An 18,231-nucleotide genomic window follows, 5' to 3' on the forward strand; every position below is an offset into this window, starting at 1 on the left:
CCATTAACAGTATTCTCCTCCTCCGCCGATCTATTCAGACTCTCAGAACTGAGACCTGCATGATTAATGAAGATGCCTCGGAGGAAGGACCGTCAAAATCCCGAGTCTCTCTCCACGATCCAGTGTATAAAAAGAGACTGCTGCAAACCGAAAATGTGAACTTGGGGGTAACAGACTGACAGAGTATGTTATCAAGTGTTCACCCAGCGGCGACCCCGTGCTCGACGCTGTCCTTTTAATTGTGGCTGTCCGAGACTGTCATTTTGTCTCTCAATAAAATTCCAAATTTTGATTTATCTAATTTGGTCCATCTTATTTATAACAGATAATACCCATACTGATTTGTGTATTTCTGTTAGAATTCCTGACTGAGCTTGTATGACCAGAGTCTTGGATGTTTTGTTGTCAATTCAGTCACCACAGCAGCTCATGGGAAGTTCACTGAATACTGGGTCTAGTGTGAGGATGATGCACAGGCAGGCAGGGAAGGTGAGACCTCGACACATGGATTTGCACACACTAGAGGAACTGCGGTTTATTTGCAATTGTGACTTAAAGGTTTGTTAGCTGAGTGCGAGCCAGCCTGCAGGTTGCAGAAATAGCTTTACATTTAAGGGGACACTTTTACTGAAGATAGTTAGTAATTACATGTCTGGACCTGCCAATAGATAAAGGCCTGACAGTAGTAGCAGTTCACAGGCTTCTCAGCAATGTTTTCTAAGCTAATGTTTGGAAACTGTACTAGGGTAGGAAATGGCCTTGAGATTCAAGTTAGTTTACTGATTTCACCTAAGCAGGGTTGTGTTTGTCATCTGCTGAGGCTGAATCGCAATTCAGCACAGAGTCATTTCTCAATGTTGGCCAGCCTTCAGTAAATAGAGGCATGTAACATTCACCCTGCAAACAGCTGCTGGAGGCCAAAGGTTGTATTAGTGAATAGTGACATCAGGACAATTACTGACTCTGCCCCTTCATTTCACGGAGCCCCTCATGCTGGTGGGTAAGGGTTGCTGTCCCCAGTGCAAAGAAGGGAGGACAAAGCATGGAAGGGGTCAGTGAGGACATGGTCCTGCAATTTTAGTTCCAGCTGTGCCATATTACCAGACTCCTGCCACCAGCTGCTTGACTGTCTTACAGTACTCGTTTTACCCTAACTTGTGGAATTGCTTCCTGATTTGTTTCTGGTTGTGATCCAAGTCAAAAAGCCACATTTTAAAGACCAATATCACAGGTCTCAGAGGGCAGGTGAGTTGCACTACCATAAGCAAGGGTACAACATCTAGGAATGCCCCAAGTGCCAACTAATGCCATCTTTCAATAAGAGAGGTGCGGCATCTGAGTTCCAAATCGCCCCTGGCCAGGAAAAGCAGCAGTGCCATGTTCTGGACCCAGCTCTCCTTGCTTCTTCAAGTGATGCTGTGGCATACCTGGTTTCCCTAAGCTCCAGAGTGGTATCAGGGAGGGCCAGGGGAGAAGGAGCATCCCCTTGGCTGGGGCCTGAACAGCCACTCAAGCCACTCAAGTGTCTTGGGCACTACCCAAGACAGAGCTCCACCATATCATGTTGGTGGGCAAAACCAGATGAAGCCTAGAGTTGCCATTTCTATATTTACCTTAAAGCAAATACTGCCCCAGAAGAACTGTAAACTCCAGTATGCTTCTCCAGAGGCTAAAATCCACCCAGCACCACTCATCAAGCTATTCAACTTCTTCAGTCACTGGCACTTCAGCTCAGGAAACAATTGTGTCACATCAATTTTGTCACACCAAACAAGAAAAATACCAATAGGCAAAAATACCCATATACTTCTGCTGCCTTACCTTTACTCTGTAACTTAACTCCTGCACAAGCTTTGACTGGCCTTTTCTCTTTCATTTCACCCCCACTTGTGATAGCACTTTAACAGTCTGAAGTAAACATGTCTGATTTTCTTAAAGCAGTACACATAATTTGAAAAGCTGATCTGTGTGTGCGTATATGTGTGTGTGTGTGTGTGTGTGTGTTGTTTTTTAACTGTGGTAAAAGGTTATGCCAAGAACATATCTTTGCAGACCTTATTAGTACTGAAAGAAGTAAGTTAATATCTGCACAGCCTGCAGTATAAGTAGTATGTTTGTTTGGGCTACAAATTGAGAGCTATTTTTAGAAAAGCTGAAAGCTAGAATGCAAGTCCTAAGCAGCCAGAGTAACTTCCACTTCTTTTTCAGCTAAATATGCTTCTTTTTAGGAATGCTAACTTACATTTGGGCTGTTTTTTAACTAAACGCGATGTAGTTAGGTACCAAGAGTACTGTTTGAAATCTGTTTTCCCAAACCTGGCCATTGTGTTTTTAAGAAGTCTGTTGTTCAAACACACCTGCTTGCTGCCCGGCTCCGTTCTAGGTGAGAGCTGCATCTAAAAATCCCTGCCCCTCCCTCTGCCAACTATCTGAAAGCTGTGTGTAGAGAAGAAAAGCCTTGTGTTCAGAGATGAGAGATATGCTTTTGTGTTTCAAAACCTTTTGTGCATGCAGGGTTTACAGGCATGAGCACACTTTATAGTTTTTTTCTTTCCTACTTAAAGGAAAGACAAACTCTCAGCCCACAAATGTAGAAACGCAACACAAGTCATGAGTTTGATTCAGCTTAATATAACCAGAGGCTAACCACAGTCTTCACCGTGCCTCAGTTTCCCTCTGGCATGTCTGAAAGTGATTCACAAAAATCAGCTGTTGAGAAAGGGTGTCCAGGAGAGCCCATTAGGGTCTCAGCGCTGTGGGTTGAGCCCTGACACTGCCATCCCCAGGTGAGTGGGAGTTCCAGCTGTCATGCCTCTCAAGAGCCCAGTTCAGGCCACCTGTGTTGCTGCAGCAGTGCCAACACTAGCCCACACCGTCCCTGCAGCACATCCTCACACCACCACAAGCCTCTCCCTCCAGTGACTCAGCAGCTAAATAACAGCTTTTTATTTTCCTCCTCCCTGAGTCCTTACAAGGAATTTCAGTATGAGGAAACTGCTTTTAGAAAAATACTAAAATAAAATAAACTAACTGGTGCCTTAAGGTTCCCCTTTCCCTAGGATAAAAGCTAAGGGTAAAACGACCCCATTTTTTCAATTAAAAAAGTTGTCAGTCACATTGGCTAGTCCCAGAACAAAGTTCCAGGAACAAGTAAATATTTTAAGCAGGTGTGTTTGTTTTATCTGGCTGATAGTGCCAAGTTGTGGCACAATCAGATCACTTTGACCAATAATGCTGAGCACCAGAGCTCAGAAGGACTTTCAGTTGGCCAAATGGGCAGGGCATTGTGCCCTGGGGCTGTCTGTGCCACACCACCACTGTGATGATGGATCTGGAGTTTCAGCAGTATGTGGATGAAGCCAGCTGCCAGGCCCTGCCAAGGGCACCATGGAAGGGGTGAGTATCTATGCCCAACATATTGCCTCTGCTGGACCCCAGGATGCTGGGACAAGGGGCTATCAGGCAGTGGAAATGTTCCAAGTCACCAGGCAGAGCTGAGCCTGCGAGAGGGGAGGACAACACCTCCTCCATCACCATTGCTCCAGTGTGAGCAGTCTCATTCCCCTGCATTCATTGCAAATGGCAGGGAAGACTGAGTTTCAACAAGACATACTGACTTCACTTTATACAAGGCCCTGCAAGCTGCCATGTGGGTCATCTCATGAGGGTGTTTTGTGCTTCAAGTCCCTTTTTTGATTTCCAGGTGCTTTTCCTTTAGTAACAAGGAAGGTTTAATGCCCGCAGTATGATTGCTCTTTATAGGGCTTCCACGTAAATTTTCCTATATCTGACCTGACTTGTGAGAAAAGGGGAGTAATTTTTTCCTGTTTTATGATTTTATAAAGATTTGCAACAGGGAATTTTATGTCATGTTTAGGTCAATTGTCATGCAAGTGGCTGTAATACTGAATAAGAGTGTTTGTTCTATTTTTATGACATTATGATAAAAAGTTAAAATAGGAGTCTCAAAGACCAGTATACAATGTTGCAGCCATGGTTACTTCAAGGCACTCACACTCTGCATGGTGAACAGACTAAGACAAATGCAGAGAGGAGTGTGGGAGCTATTTATGTCAGTGAGAGATGCCACGGAATTCATTCTCATACTTAATTTTGTCTCATTATTAGTATGGATTTTTGTAGGCAATGGGATAATCTGCTTATCAAATACCACTTCAAAATACATTAGTTCTGCCTTATTCAGAAGTTAAACATGTAGCAATTTAGTCAGCTCAGTGAGACACAATTCCAGGAAATGCAAAAGACATGTCAGTGCATTTAGCACACTTCAGAAAACTGCCTAAGTAACAGAACCACCCAAAACAATTATATAGACATTTTAGGGTGTAGTGTTTACTGGATGGGCAAGAATCATCTTTATAAAAATCTTCACTTGATATTGAAACTGGAAGTGATTGGTTAAATTATGCCTGTAGAAAGGTTTAACGATTCCAAAGCAGCACAAACATTACAGAGGGGAGCAATACAATGCAATCTTCCAATGTCTATCAGAGCAAGTTGCTTAGACTTTGCAAGCAGTCAGCACTGGCTTCCTTTGCTCCACAGAGGGGCAGAGCCGGCAGGTGAAGCCTCAAGGCCGAGGGAGATGCTCATCACTATATCTCCTATCTTGGCAGAGAAGTCACAGTATCCAGGTGGTCTCTCCTGGGCTCTGCCAAAGACATAAAAAGCAGTGGGGCCATGCTGTTGTTCTTGCCCTCTAGAGTAAAAGGATGAGTACGTGCTTTTAAAAAAACTGTTGTGGTTATTACGAAGTAATTCTTGGTAATGTCTAATACCTTGCATTTGTGACCTTATTCTAAGAGAAGGCCAGATGAAATTTTCATGGTTTTGCATCTCTGAGGATGTTAAAGTTGCATGGTAATCTTGGGTTTACAGCTTACAAATACTTATCCTTGCTATAAGTAATATCATGTAGTTCATCCATCCATCCTGCATTTGTCACCACAGTATCCGAATTTTATCAGAATTAAAAAAAAAAAAAAAAAAAAAAAAAAAAAAAAAAAAAAAAAAAAAAAAAAAGGTTCTGAATGCTCATGTGAATAACAGAAGTGGGTATGAGTCATGATCCAAAGGGATACTGAACACTTTGAGCATTCAGTTGCAGCAAGCTTTAAATTCACTAAGGTCAGACTTCAAGTATGTCTGTAGTTTGATGCAAATTTTTAAAGTTGTCTCAGAATGTAAAGTTCAGGTAGTGCTTACAGAGTGCACATCTGCAGGAACACACAAAACCTCTCCAAAAGGAGATGGCACACCCAGGGCAGCACTGCCACCTCTTCTTCCCATGTCCTTACCAGAAGTGCAACATTCCATATTCTGATTGCACTCCTTTTCTGTCAGAAAGGATCTATTTAAAGAATTTGGTTTTACACACACAAGGGCCAGTGAGGAGAAGGAAATACCCTTCTCTTCCTTCTCCTCCCTCCTTCTATGCCCTGTCATAGAGTTTTTGATATCCTCTTCATAGTGCTGTCATTCCACACAGCACCACAACACTTTTGTACAGGAAGGAGTAAAAGGTGGAAACTTGATGCTGTAAATCAGTCTTGGATCAAGGGAAGGATGTTAGCTGCACAATATTTCTTTTAAATTCTGGTGAACCCTGAATCTGACACCGTCTTCCAACAATTCCCAGCTCAGCATCAGCCTTAGCATGGAGAAACAAGATATTTTAATGGCTTCAGGCAAATGCCAGCCTGTTTGACCCTTGCAAAACTTGCAAAATGTTCTACTGCTTCCATGTCTATGAAATAGTCTGCTTGGGTGGGGGGGGGGGTGTTTGGGGTGGGGGGACGGGACAGATGGGGGGAGGGACGACAGGACAGGCAGATCCTCCTTGTTTTCTGAGAAACCAGTCCAATCTACTTCACTTGTAATTTACTGTCCAGCCCTAGTCTTTCTATGTCAAACCACATCACAAAATAAATACATAAACATACCCATTTGATAAATTAAACAAAAAATATAAGAAGCACAAAACATTCTTAGTCTTCCTTGAAATCATTTTTAAGGATAGTAATGCTAGTCAAAAAGGTGACACTGTGCTATTCACTAGAGCTTGCAGTCTGGGAAGCAGGGATGTGTTTAGGAAGCCAGTAAAACAAACAGAAGAAAGGACTGTGGCACCCAACAAAAAATGGACAGATGGGATTCACAGTTGCTGGATTTTGCAAAGAGAAAAAAATATGAATGTATCAGAAAGGAACTAGACAAACTAAAGAACTAAAACAAACTTCTCTAATGCAGTGTTGACTTAAATGTACACCATTTGCTGGCTGAAGGCAGGGGAGTCTGCAAGGGAAGGCTTTTTTCTTGTCCTGCTTTCCTCCTGCACATCCTTATCATTCATCAATATTAGTAGAAGCATGACAGTTTTGCTAGATAGACCTTTGGTCTCACCCAGCTCAGTGCCTTTCACATCCTTGCCTAATGAATAGTGCAGTTACCCCTGCAGAGGACACACAGTGAGGAGAGGGTGGTGTGCCATAGAGATGTACCTGCTGTCCATGTGAAGAATATAACACTGTTAACAACTCTGGCATTCTTGTGTCCCTTTGCAGTATTTTCCTTCCCAAATCAATTATTTTCCATACATCAGAAAGTTATGGAGTTTTTTGGTCTGAAGATAGAAGGACAAGAGTCATCATTGGCTGAAGACTTCTGTGAAACCGTAGAATGGGTATTATGTAGGAGAAAGAGCTGCCAGCTTGATGTCCCACAACAGTTTAATATTGCCAGCAGAATTTAGAGATAACATTTGTGAGGAGAAAACATTTCCCCCCCCCCCAATGGACACAATTTTACTTTTTCTTTGGTGGCTATGAGAAAAGTGAAACAGGAGAGGCAGTGAAGTAGCACAGTTTGTGAGGGATCGTTTAGATCAGATTGAAACCCATGATAATGACGACAAGTTGAGTGAGTAAAGATCAGGGGAAGGTCAGCAGAGTGGATGTCCTGGTAGGACTCTGTTACAGACAACCTATCCAGGATGAATAGGTAGATGATTCATTCTACAAGAGGTTGGGAGAAATCTCACAAGTGCCACCCTTGCACTCGTGAGGGATTTCAACATGACAGATACCTGCTAGTAGCTTAGAAAATGAGCGGGTTCATCCTGAATCTCATGACTCAGAAGGATGATCTCCCCTTTTGCATCCTTTCTGTTTTACGTCTCCTAGTAAATAATTCTTAGTCAATTCTTACCTGATTTTACTTTGTATGTTTCATCCATGTAGTGTGTAATGCAGAGAATCTTGCCATTGAACTTCGTTAAGATGTGCTTCTGGAAATTTATATTAAAATTGCTTTTTGAATATCTTTGACAGTGATTCCTCAAGTGATCTAAACCACTCTTGAAAACTGTGTACTTCTTTCTTCATCACCTTAAAAGCACATCTACTTTCTTCTCATTCAGCAGCAAAACCCTTTTCGGAAAATGTTACCAGGCACTTTAAGTCAAATCACACTTTATGGGAAATACATAGAAAATAATGGGGAGGGTTAGCTGCAAGCACACCTGTGTCCACAGCTTCCTGCCCTGGAAAGAGCTATTGTGAAGCCTAGCACAGATCCTGCAGCCACATGTGAGGTGCTGTCACACACTCATGTGTGATGGCGACAAGTAAGGTGCTGTGAAGGGGTACCATGGCCAGCCTTCACTTCATGCTTGCACAGGCTGTAGCCCTCAGCCCTGTGGCCTGTGTAACATCTGCACTATGGACAGCAATCATCAGGTACCTCCACAGATCATGGAGTGTCTATGTTGCTGGGGGGTTTTGTCATTGTTGCAGTGATTTTATAAATGCAATTTTCATGGCCGAAACAACAAGGTGTTTCTTTGGGCAGGTCACGTCCTCTTTTCCAGTGCAGATTTCAGTACTACAGGAAGTCTGGAGGACATTCTAATGGAAGGTTTATGTGGCATTGAAGGCCATATGGTATGAAATGGTAGTAGATATCGTAGGACAATGACTGCAAATTGCATGCAAGCAGTTGCTTCTCTAGGGGATGGACTGTGCTTCAGAGGTGTGAAGGGCTCACAAAAAGTGATGAAACATGATACTTTGAAGGGGCATTCTCAGAGGGCTGTGGTTTACCAGGGGATTAGGATGACTGTAGACGTCCTGCCAGCCAGCCTTGAGGAGTGATGCTCCAGGAGAAGTGGGAGAAGACATGTATAGGGATAGGGAAGAGCAGCACAGGCAGGTACCACCCTCCACCCACCTCTCTGGGCTGCTTTCACTGGTATGAAACACCTCTGTAAGATAAAGCCTAGGAAATAGTGTAAGAAAAAGCTGAACACTTTTTTTTTCCTTTGCTGCTCTTCTTCCCATTATTCCTTTTGCACTTCCCTTCCTTTTTCTCTTATTTTAATATCTTTTCTTTCCCCTTTAACTCCTCACAGGGTTTTACAGAGGACGGGTAATACTGCCAAGCCCCATTCATTTTAAAGAGAGGAAAGACTGAAGGTAGCCCGTGACACCACCTCATGCTGCCTCGCCTGGTCTCAGTTGCACATCAGCACCTGCAGCCAGAAGCAGCAGCTGCTACAGAACAGCAGCAGCTCCCAAAACAGACGGGGGTGCAGCTGAGAGCTCTCTGTGTACACAAACTGCATTGAGATGGCTTTTGTATCAGAAGTGAAATGCAGCAATTTGAATTTAATTTGACAGTTTGTGGTGTCATTGAGATGAGGATGCCCTGGTGATGGGATCTCCCTGCTCTATAACAGGCCTCCAGAGTCTGGGCTGCTTCTGTGGGCTGGCTGAGCAATGGGAAGCCCAAGCAACCTCCCAAACAGCGAGCATGGCGTTCATCTTAGACTTAAGGGAACAAGACCCATTATAAGTTGAGGCACTGGGCATGCACAGTGTTATGCTCTTCTTACATACTGTGCCTGAAACTACTCTAATCCTGGTCACTCAAACCCACTGTGTGTGTTTCACCGAGACATTCAGCCCCAAGGCTGGGTACCTGATGAAGACATGAGACGTGGCCTTATGAGTGCCTCAGCCACCCATCTCTGACCTGGAGAGGTCAGAGCAGAGGATTCAACTCATCAGTTCTGTTTAGGTTTACACTTACAAAATCTGTGAATCTCTCTTTCGGTAACAGCATCTGCTGCACACAGTTCAAACTCCTCTCTTCTTCCGGTTACACCTCGAAGCAAATGAATTTTGTATAACAATGCTGGAAATGCCCAGATGCAGCCCTTCACGTGTGGTAGGGAGGATTGCTCAGCGCTGCTTGCTGTGTCCTGCAAGGCAGTGCTGATCTCATGTGGCACATCTGTTTGCTGTTTTACAAGTCATAAAAATACAACAATGGGGATTCCTTCTCAAAAATAAAAGGCCAGGGAGTCATTCTTAGAGCACTGAGAGAATACAGTGAGCATTAATGCTGCCCTTAGCTAGCTGGAATTGATGTTCTGTATGAATTACCAGAGAATTTGGGTTCCTGACAGCTGTGAACTTTCATCAGTGTGAAAGGGAGGTGAGATTGGTTCAAGCAGGGGCTGAGATGAAAATGTACCTACAGCTTCATACTCCCAGTTTCTAAGAAGAAAAATACTGCTGTATTTTAAGATGTTACAAGTAAGACAAATTATGAAAGGAAGAGGCATTGCTTGTATATCAGCTTAATTTCATGGCCTTTATGCCATATTTTTAGGTAATTTCTAAAGGCCATATTTAATTAAAAATAATGCAAGAATGCAGTCACATGCTTTGAAAGGAAGACAACTGATTACATAGTACAAGCATAGGGCAAGCAACATGAATTTTGCATTTTAACTATGTCTTAAGTCATGAACTGCAAACCCATTAAGCTGAAATATAATTGATCCAGTATCTAATCTCAAACCAAGAGAATTTTTTGTTTTCTGCTTTACAGTCATGGGAGAAAACTGATACATTTACATTGATAAAGTGTTAGGATTATTCAGAGCCTTTTTTGGAGGATTGCAAACACTCTCTTCATTTGTACAAATTATGCCTGCATCAACTCATTGTAATGAAACAGGTAGTTATATACTGAGATTTACTGAGAGCATACCAAAGGTTCTCAGATTGTCAAATTGACTTGAAACCCTCTACACCATAGAACTCTATTCGCATCTGGGACTCATACTGCCTTAAACAGGTAAGTCTCAACAGAGTACTCCAGTGAAATACTGCAAAAGTATTTCTTAATGGTGTTTTTCAAAAATAAAGTCTCAAGGAGCGGAATTCTCATTTTGAAAACCTAAACAGGCCCTCCTATTAAGAATGGTAGTCTATAAAGAAGTTTTCTTCCATTTTCTTTTCTCTTCCGGTGGATGAAAACACAGAACATCTTTATTTCTTGAGCACAAAATTTTGAGCAAGTTGGTAACAGTTTGCACATAATTCTCAATATTTCAGTATACAATTCCTCAGTGTGTAATTAGTGGTCCTCTAATGGCAGCTTTGTTTTGGTGAGTTTCAGAGCTGCTTAAACTGAAGACATTTTTATGCCTAGGCTTTGAAAAGTAAGAGAGTAAAGAGGCATATATCAAAGGAGATGTGACTCTTTTGTTAAGCAGAAGCAGCAAACATTTCAGGACAGCATACTTCAACACAAAGAAAAAAAAATTTAAAAAAAAAAAAAAAAAGTGGTTACTGAAGCACTGTACTTGATTTATGAAGCCAACATATGTGGTAATAAAGATACATCAAAACCTGAAAGAGCTTTGAATCAAAAAAAAAAAAAAAATCCCCTAAAATAACGTTGCACGTACTAAGCAGTGTTTGCAAACTCCTATGATGGGGGGTTGCCCAGGTTCCCCAGAGAATGTTGCTGTGAATTTTGACCTTCACTGTTTATTAGTCAGATTGTCAGCTTCCTCTCTCTTCTCAAAAGTCAAATACAGAAAGAGACTAGGGTTGGTGTAAACACAAGGCCTCTTTATTTTGTTTGAACAGTACATGACTTCCTATTTAGCATGACCAAAACCAAGCAGAACAGTGGAAATCGCATATACCAGTTTCTCCTAATACACTGTTCTTCCTTGAAACTGCACAAGTACAAAAGGAAGGATAAATTCAACAACATTAATTCCAGTTAGGCATTTTCACATGAACCAGAGCTTATGCACAACCGGTGACAAGCAGACAAATCAGCATCAGAAAAACTTACTCCAGCATGATATGAACTCTCCTTTGGGGAAAGAAAATTTGTCTTGAAGCAAGGGGTGCAAACATCCTCAGGTAGGGAGCACATGTTAATGCTTTCTAAAAGCTTCATCAGTAAAAGTTGTTAGAGGATTACACAACCCAGCTCCAAAGCCACAAAGCCAGACAGGATGCAGTTTACAGCCTTCGGTAGTCACCAAAACTGGCCCCTTCTCCTGAGGGCTTATCTCCAGGGAATTTTTTGTATCTAAATATGCCTAGGACCCCTTGGCTAAGGAAAGTCACTGATGGCTTAAATGCAGATCGAGGTAAAACACTTTTACCTTTGTCAGCTGCTCACAGTTTATGTCCTTGCCTTGACTGAATTTAATTGTTACTAGTTGACTCATGTCATTAAGCCAGATTGTTGCGCCTAAGAGCTGTGCAAATGTAACACCTACCTGGTGGGACAAATATTTTGTGTTGAAGCATTAGGCAGGTGGGTTAAAGATTGCCCTTTATCCTTATCCTTCTCCCAGCTCCACTCCTTTAGCATAGTTATTTTCAAACTAAGACTAAGTCTATGAGAAAGTGCAAACAGATGCCAGAATTAAGCGAATACACACTTCTGAGTCGTGACAGGTAAAGAAGCAAGGGTCCAGGCATGACTAATGCATTCACTTTTGCAGAAGTGACTGCCTCTGCAGAAGCCACAAGGGACATTTTGGTTGGTGCACACTGATTCTGGGCATTTTCTAAGTAAGAATTTCCATTGAGGTTTCCAGGAAACTGCCTCCCAAAAACATTGCTTTCCACATAAACTAAGTCCTATTAACTTTAAAAAACAGATTGTTGTTTATGTTGCTGATGCCCTTTTGGCTTCCCAAGAACGGTATTTGTCAATTTTGTTGTTACTTTTTTTCACGCTTTGCAGATGTCATTTGCTGGTTTCTGTGTTGAGAGAAGCATGAGTTCTTGCACATGCAGCGCAAGGGCTTAAAAACCTCACAGCTTTAAGCCAAAGTCGTAGCATCTAGAAGTTCAGTACTAGATATATGATTATGTAATTTAAAATGTGCTATGGTCTCAGTAATGGGCTTAATTTCTAAACAATCTGATATTTAAAACAGTTTGTATTCCGTCACTTCAATCACACCAGGCTCTTTGTCCCGTGCTGAACTCAGTTATCGCTGCAGCACCAGGCACATGACAGGGAATTATGTCTGGGGCATGCAGGAACAGAAATTCTTCACTGGGACCAGACTGATTCATCCTCTGTTCTGGCCAGTGCTATATGTTTCACAGAGAGATGTAGATAAAATGTAATATGCCCTTACAAATTACAGGTAATTTTGATTTACATCCTGGAGCGGAGGTCTAGATGTTGTGAAGAGTTATATAATTATGCCATGAGCAGGCATTCGGGCTTGTATTATTAAGCATGTAAGCAACCTCTTTGGAAACCTGATCAGGTTTTAGACCTGATTGGCTTTTAGAAGGAACAACATGCATGATCTAATACAACATTATCTGAGAATCTATCCTTTTTTCTGAGCATTTCACACCAAAAATTTCACTGACCTGTCATCTTCTTTTTCTGAGTTCCTCTGACCTATTTCCTTTCTACTTTGCAGTATTTTGTATTCTGCTACCAGCCTTTTCAAATGTCTCCTGCAAGTCCTTTTTTCCCTGTCCTTGGGGATAGTGTTATGTAGGCCCAGGAGCTGGATATGATGATCCTTGAGGATCCCTTCCAACTCAGCTTATTCTGTGACTCCACAATATAATTTTATAGGTGAGTTGACTCCTAACACATACTGGGCTGCAAATAAAGCAACATGGTTTATTCATGAAAATCCAGAACTTTAAAAGCTGTCCACCTTATCATTTGTTACGGGTTGTTCCTGGAAATGCTTAAAATAATATTTTTAAACAGCTTGTCTGAGTAATGACATTAGTATCTCTCCTTTTAAAACTGGTATACTCTTTGAAAGAATTTGTGCTTTTTGTTTTTCAAGATTAAGTATTCTTTTTAAATATCTTTTAAATGAATAATCAAGAGTAACTATGTTCTCTTTTGCTCAATAAACTGTAGATATTCAACAATAATACCTTTTTCTAACTTGCATTGCATTATCATAATTCTAATTGAAAAAAAATATTTATCTGTACTTCTTTTTACATTAAATGTTATTATTCAAGTTCATAAAACCATAATATTTTTTTCCATTAATAAGTGTATAATCAGGCACAGACTTTTAGACAGGGTAATTTTAAAGTTCCCTTTAGAAAGCAGACTTACTGAAAATTTCAGTACAGTGAAAAAATACACAATTTTCCCTACAAAATCTTAGGATTTCACAAAAATACTGCATAAATATAAACAGTAGGCCAAGGCAACATTTTAAAGTGCAGAACTCCACTTGCCACACAGGAATGATTCAAATTATGCTGCATAATGCATAGGCAATTCTTACTAGTATTTCAAAACCTAAAGTGACATGATGAGATCAACATATAACAATAATTCAAATACATTCTCTTTATAGTAAGTGCTCATCTGACCACAGAACACAGTAAGCATATTGTCCCAACAAGCAAGATCTACACAAATACCCTTTTTTTCTCCTTTGTCTGAATGGTGTGCTACCATTGAACATAAAGACATATTAAGAAAGAAAGAAAGATGTCATCCACCATCTGGTAAGAAAACTTATGGGGAGAGACATCTAGAATCTGTTGGATGTACATTTTCCCAGAGGTTTTATCTTTAATCAGTCAATTTACACTGTCATATGTGTCAAGTTATACTGATTGAATATTATTCTTTTCTTTTCTTCCACATACTCATATCCCCTTAGTGTTCATTTGTTTCATTTTAGGGTTTGGGGTTTTTTGTTTTGGTTTGTTTGTTTTGGTTTTTTGGGGGTGGGGGGAGGTGGCGTTAGTGAAAACGGAGGAAGGTGGAAGAAGGTTGCTTCAATTAGTATTCAGCTACTAAGTTCTGTGATGGGATGAGAACAGAGGGGGAACAGTTCAAGTTCTAGCCTCCATTAGCTAGAACTGAGACAATAGTGCTGCTCTAAATTCCCAATCATTCTCCCTTATTGAACCTTAGTTCAGTTTGCAGGGTGGTTTTGGTATACAAGAATTAAGCTTATTTTGGAGGAAACTGCAATGGAGGCTCAGCTGTCTTCCAAATATACGCCAGCCTCTAGAAGAGACACTAAGAATCTGAACCCATTACTTGGTCTGCTTCAAAGTGCATACGCAGTAGGGATACATATCCAAGGAAGCAGAATATATGTAGTCTTGAGCTGCATATAGTGTAGATGTGTAAGCCAGCAGTAACTGCTTTTATCCACTGATCCTCCCTCACTGAAACATCTTGGCAACCTACACACAGGCACAGAGTCTCAAGGACCAAAACTTCACAGTGGAATCTTTAGTGATCCTTAGTGAGTAAATTTCCCTAAATTACATCAGAGAATTCTGACTACTACATTCTTTGTGTGACCAAAAACCTTAAAATTTTTACACATAAGCCATCTTCCACTGAACAAGCTTTTGGGACTGCCTCAGATGACCCCACATAACTTTCCTGGCAGCACATTTTTTTCTCCATTCAGTTCTACTTAAATATTGCTGTCAAAAGACTCTCAGTTTGCTTGTTACATGAATTCCTCCACTGGCCTCCTCAAACATCAATTTCAGACTTCTTTCCTTCACCCCTGAACACCTCAGCATTTAATATAATGCTATCCACCTTGGGCCTCACTCTTCCTGGTCTTGGGCATTGCAGAGTACTGCAGGCAGCTCATGGCACTACCTGCAGGCAGAGTTCCTCCTCCAGCTGGGGTTTTTAAAAAGATGATTTTCCATTTCTATGTCTGGGTAATGTCTGGATACTAGACATTAAAAAAAAGCTATAATCAAAAGGTGAGTTCCTACCTTGTCCCTGAATTTAACAAGAGTCAAACTGCTCATGACTCAGTAAAGGTTCAGATACAGAGCTCACTGGCAGCAGCTATCCTACAGAGTCCCTTTGTAACTGAGTAAGCAGTGTAGTCCTGAACGTGTTGAAGTTTTAGTGTGTTCTCAGATTGCAAATAAGCAATTGTCCACCTGGAAAAATATTTTAAGAAATGCTGAATCCCTTTCTTAAAACCACCACAAAATAATGGGAAAACAATTAAGTTAGAGACAGTTAAGACTACCACTAAAATAAAAGCATTGATTTAATTCATAGCTCTGGAGGCAAAGAAGCAGGGCACTAGCATACATTGTACACAAGGCTGTGTGATCTTTCTCCACCACAGGAAAACCAAAGCTGAAAACCATGTAATTCCCTAAAAATAGTTTCAAACATTAACTGGGAGGATTAAAACAGGTGTCTCACAGTTCTTTGGTTTTGAAATGTGAAATTTGGTCAATTAAATTCATGTCAAAATTCATGAGAAAAAATGTCCCTGAACCAGGAAACCAGGTTAAAAGAGCTGAAGGTTGTTATTTGCTGAACAAGTGCGCTACTTTGTAAGTGATTGGGACAAATGAAAAACATGACAGAGAAAACACCCTGATGGAATATGTAAATCTTAATCCTTAGATCTTGACTCCTAAAGCCTTAGAAATCTTTGCGCATAATGGGTTGGAAGGCTGTACCTCAGCAAGCAGTGGCACAGTGCAGCAACCTGGAAGTTACCTGAGCAAACTCAGTGAGCAGCTGCACCCAGGTGACATCCGCAGGACACCTGGTTATTCCCTGCTGTTTGGTACGGCCCCTCAGCTTTGGCAAGAAAACCACACTGGGCAGACTGTACTGCTTTAAGTGCCCAAGTTAGCTGTTACACTTCCCTTTGATGCTATGCTGTCTCATGTAGGCATAATCATAACAAAACATAAGCTCTGAAAATGCTTTAAAATCAGAACATAAATGTCATTGGGCCAAGCACTCTGAAGCAGACATGAAGTGAAACTTTGGTGCAGTGACCTCCCTTGTTTTGTGAACAGAGGTAAGTCCTATATCCCCAGGCAATGAGATAAAAGTGTGAAATGAGGCTTAGTGAAATCAAAGAAGTTTGAAGCAGGCCTTAAAACCATATTCAACACATGCTTACAGTATCTAAATATAATATTGGTCTCTAATGACCCTGAAATTAAAGCTTACATTCTTCGTGAGTTGCAAGAACATAATCGAGAAACAAGAAGAAATCCCCTCATCGAACATATCAAAAAAAAAAAAAAAAAAAAAAAAGGCAGGGAATTATGCCTTTTTTAGGAAAGGAAGTCAGACATATTTCCAAAACTAAAAGGGCATATTTTTTATCTGAACTACTGGAATTGTACAGGGCTGAAATTATGGCTGCCATATTGAAAAATACAAAGAGCACAGTAAAGATGAACTGGTTTTTTCAGTGATGATTTTCACCTCCAGTCAAAGGTGGTAAAGGCCAGAAAGAGAAATTTTTTAAATGCACTCACTTCCCTTACAGAAAGGAGAAGGTATATTATCCTGTCTGAACAGTCAGGAGCAAATGAGTTTGGGAAGATTCTGCAGGATGCTGAACTAGATGAAGCACTCCTGCTAGTCCAGAAAACCCTCTTAAATTGTTTGCCATTGTGTAGCCTGCAGAGATATCTTAGTGCCTGCTTCTAATTTAACAGACGTTTCATTCAGCTGCCACTCATATCAAGGTAATTCAAAGAAGTGCCTGACTACAAATGACAACTCTAAACTCTTTGATAAGGACCCTTATTTATTTATAAGCACACACTTCTTTCTTAACCCCTCTTAAAAAATAATGTTTTAAATTATTTTTTTTTTTTTTTTAAAAAAGTGCTTCTAGGAAAAACTGAAAACTACATTCTCCAAAATGCCACTGATTGTTCCATACTTGTTGATAATATTATGGAAATTGTATTCTCCCATGATATTCACTACCTGCAAAATCAGTTCAAAAGCACTGGGGTTTTTTTTATTTTTATAGACAATGAGCATCTCATTGTTCCACATAATGCTTCCTATACTATTATTAAACAGAGCAGCAGGTGTCCTCTTTAAATAAGGTATTCATCAAATCCCCAATCAATGCACAAATGTTATTTTTCCAAAGAAATTTAAATAGCTATTCCCTTTAGAACTAGGAAAATTTCACTAAAGTAATTCTGGAAAGGTTTAACAAAATTTTCAATGTTTGCAAGTTTTATAACATTATCCAAAAATGAGGTGTCATTCCTGATGATCAGGCACTGTGTTTAATCAATCTTTTCCAAATCAGATGCAGAATGATCAGCAGAGTGTTTTGCAAAAGATAATGGATTTACACAGAGCTTGAAAAAGGAACCACTTGCTTTCCAGCCACATACACTTCAGAAATATTCCGATCATCTCCTGAAATAACATGGCCAAAACAGAGATTTCCACTTAAATACAAACACAGATTTAATTAATGAAAATTATGCAGTCTAGACAGATTTAATCAATGAAAATTATGCAGTCTAGAAAACAGGTTTGGAAGACATTATTTGCAGCAAGCATTTCTTCGAACTAAGAAAGTCCATTTGGAAAGAAAGAGTCAGGGCTTCCACAAAGATCACTAAATGTTTTAGCAACTTTTTTTTTTCCCCTTTTTTTTTTTTTTTTTTTTTTTTTTTTTTTTTTTTTTTTTTTTTTAATAAACATAGCATTCAGCTGCTGCAATAGTGTAATGGATTTTCTGTATATTCAGTAGATCCAAACCCTGAAATTATTATGTACCTGTACAGAAAACTATTTGCTGCACAGAATCTGAACTGGCTTGGGAGACAGCCAGTGAGAAAACTGGTGTGACCCAGGCAGCTCCTCAGAAAGGCAAAAGTCTCATTAGAGCATGACAGAGCCTGGACGTATTTACAAATAACAATAAACCAGTTTTTATTTATTAACCAAAAATATTAATACTAATTATTAGGGATGTGTTACTGTTCATATAAGAGTTGAATAAATATAATTAATTACTGCAAACAAATGTATACTTAATTATATAAAAATAAATTCACTATTAACCCAAATATTCATTTAGACAACATTTTATGTAGG

General features: G+C 40.2%; 1 protein-coding gene across 1 annotated transcript in view; it reads right to left on the reverse strand.

The window, feature by feature from the left end:
- Nucleotides 1–13,381: 13,381 nt before the first annotated feature.
- The window catches only part of GDA (guanine deaminase), a 28,160-nt gene continuing 23,310 nt past the window's right edge, over nucleotides 13,382–18,231 (reverse strand). The window contains exon 14 of the mRNA XM_040091120.2: nucleotides 13,382–17,544. Within this exon, the coding sequence (XP_039947054.1) occupies nucleotides 17,474–17,544 (71 nt within the window). The 3' untranslated portion in view covers nucleotides 13,382–17,473. The remainder of the gene's footprint in view (nucleotides 17,545–18,231) is intronic.

This window comes from Hirundo rustica, chromosome Z, assembly GCF_015227805.2.
Source record: "Hirundo rustica isolate bHirRus1 chromosome Z, bHirRus1.pri.v3, whole genome shotgun sequence".
Classification (NCBI taxonomy): Eukaryota; Metazoa; Chordata; class Aves; order Passeriformes; family Hirundinidae; genus Hirundo; species Hirundo rustica.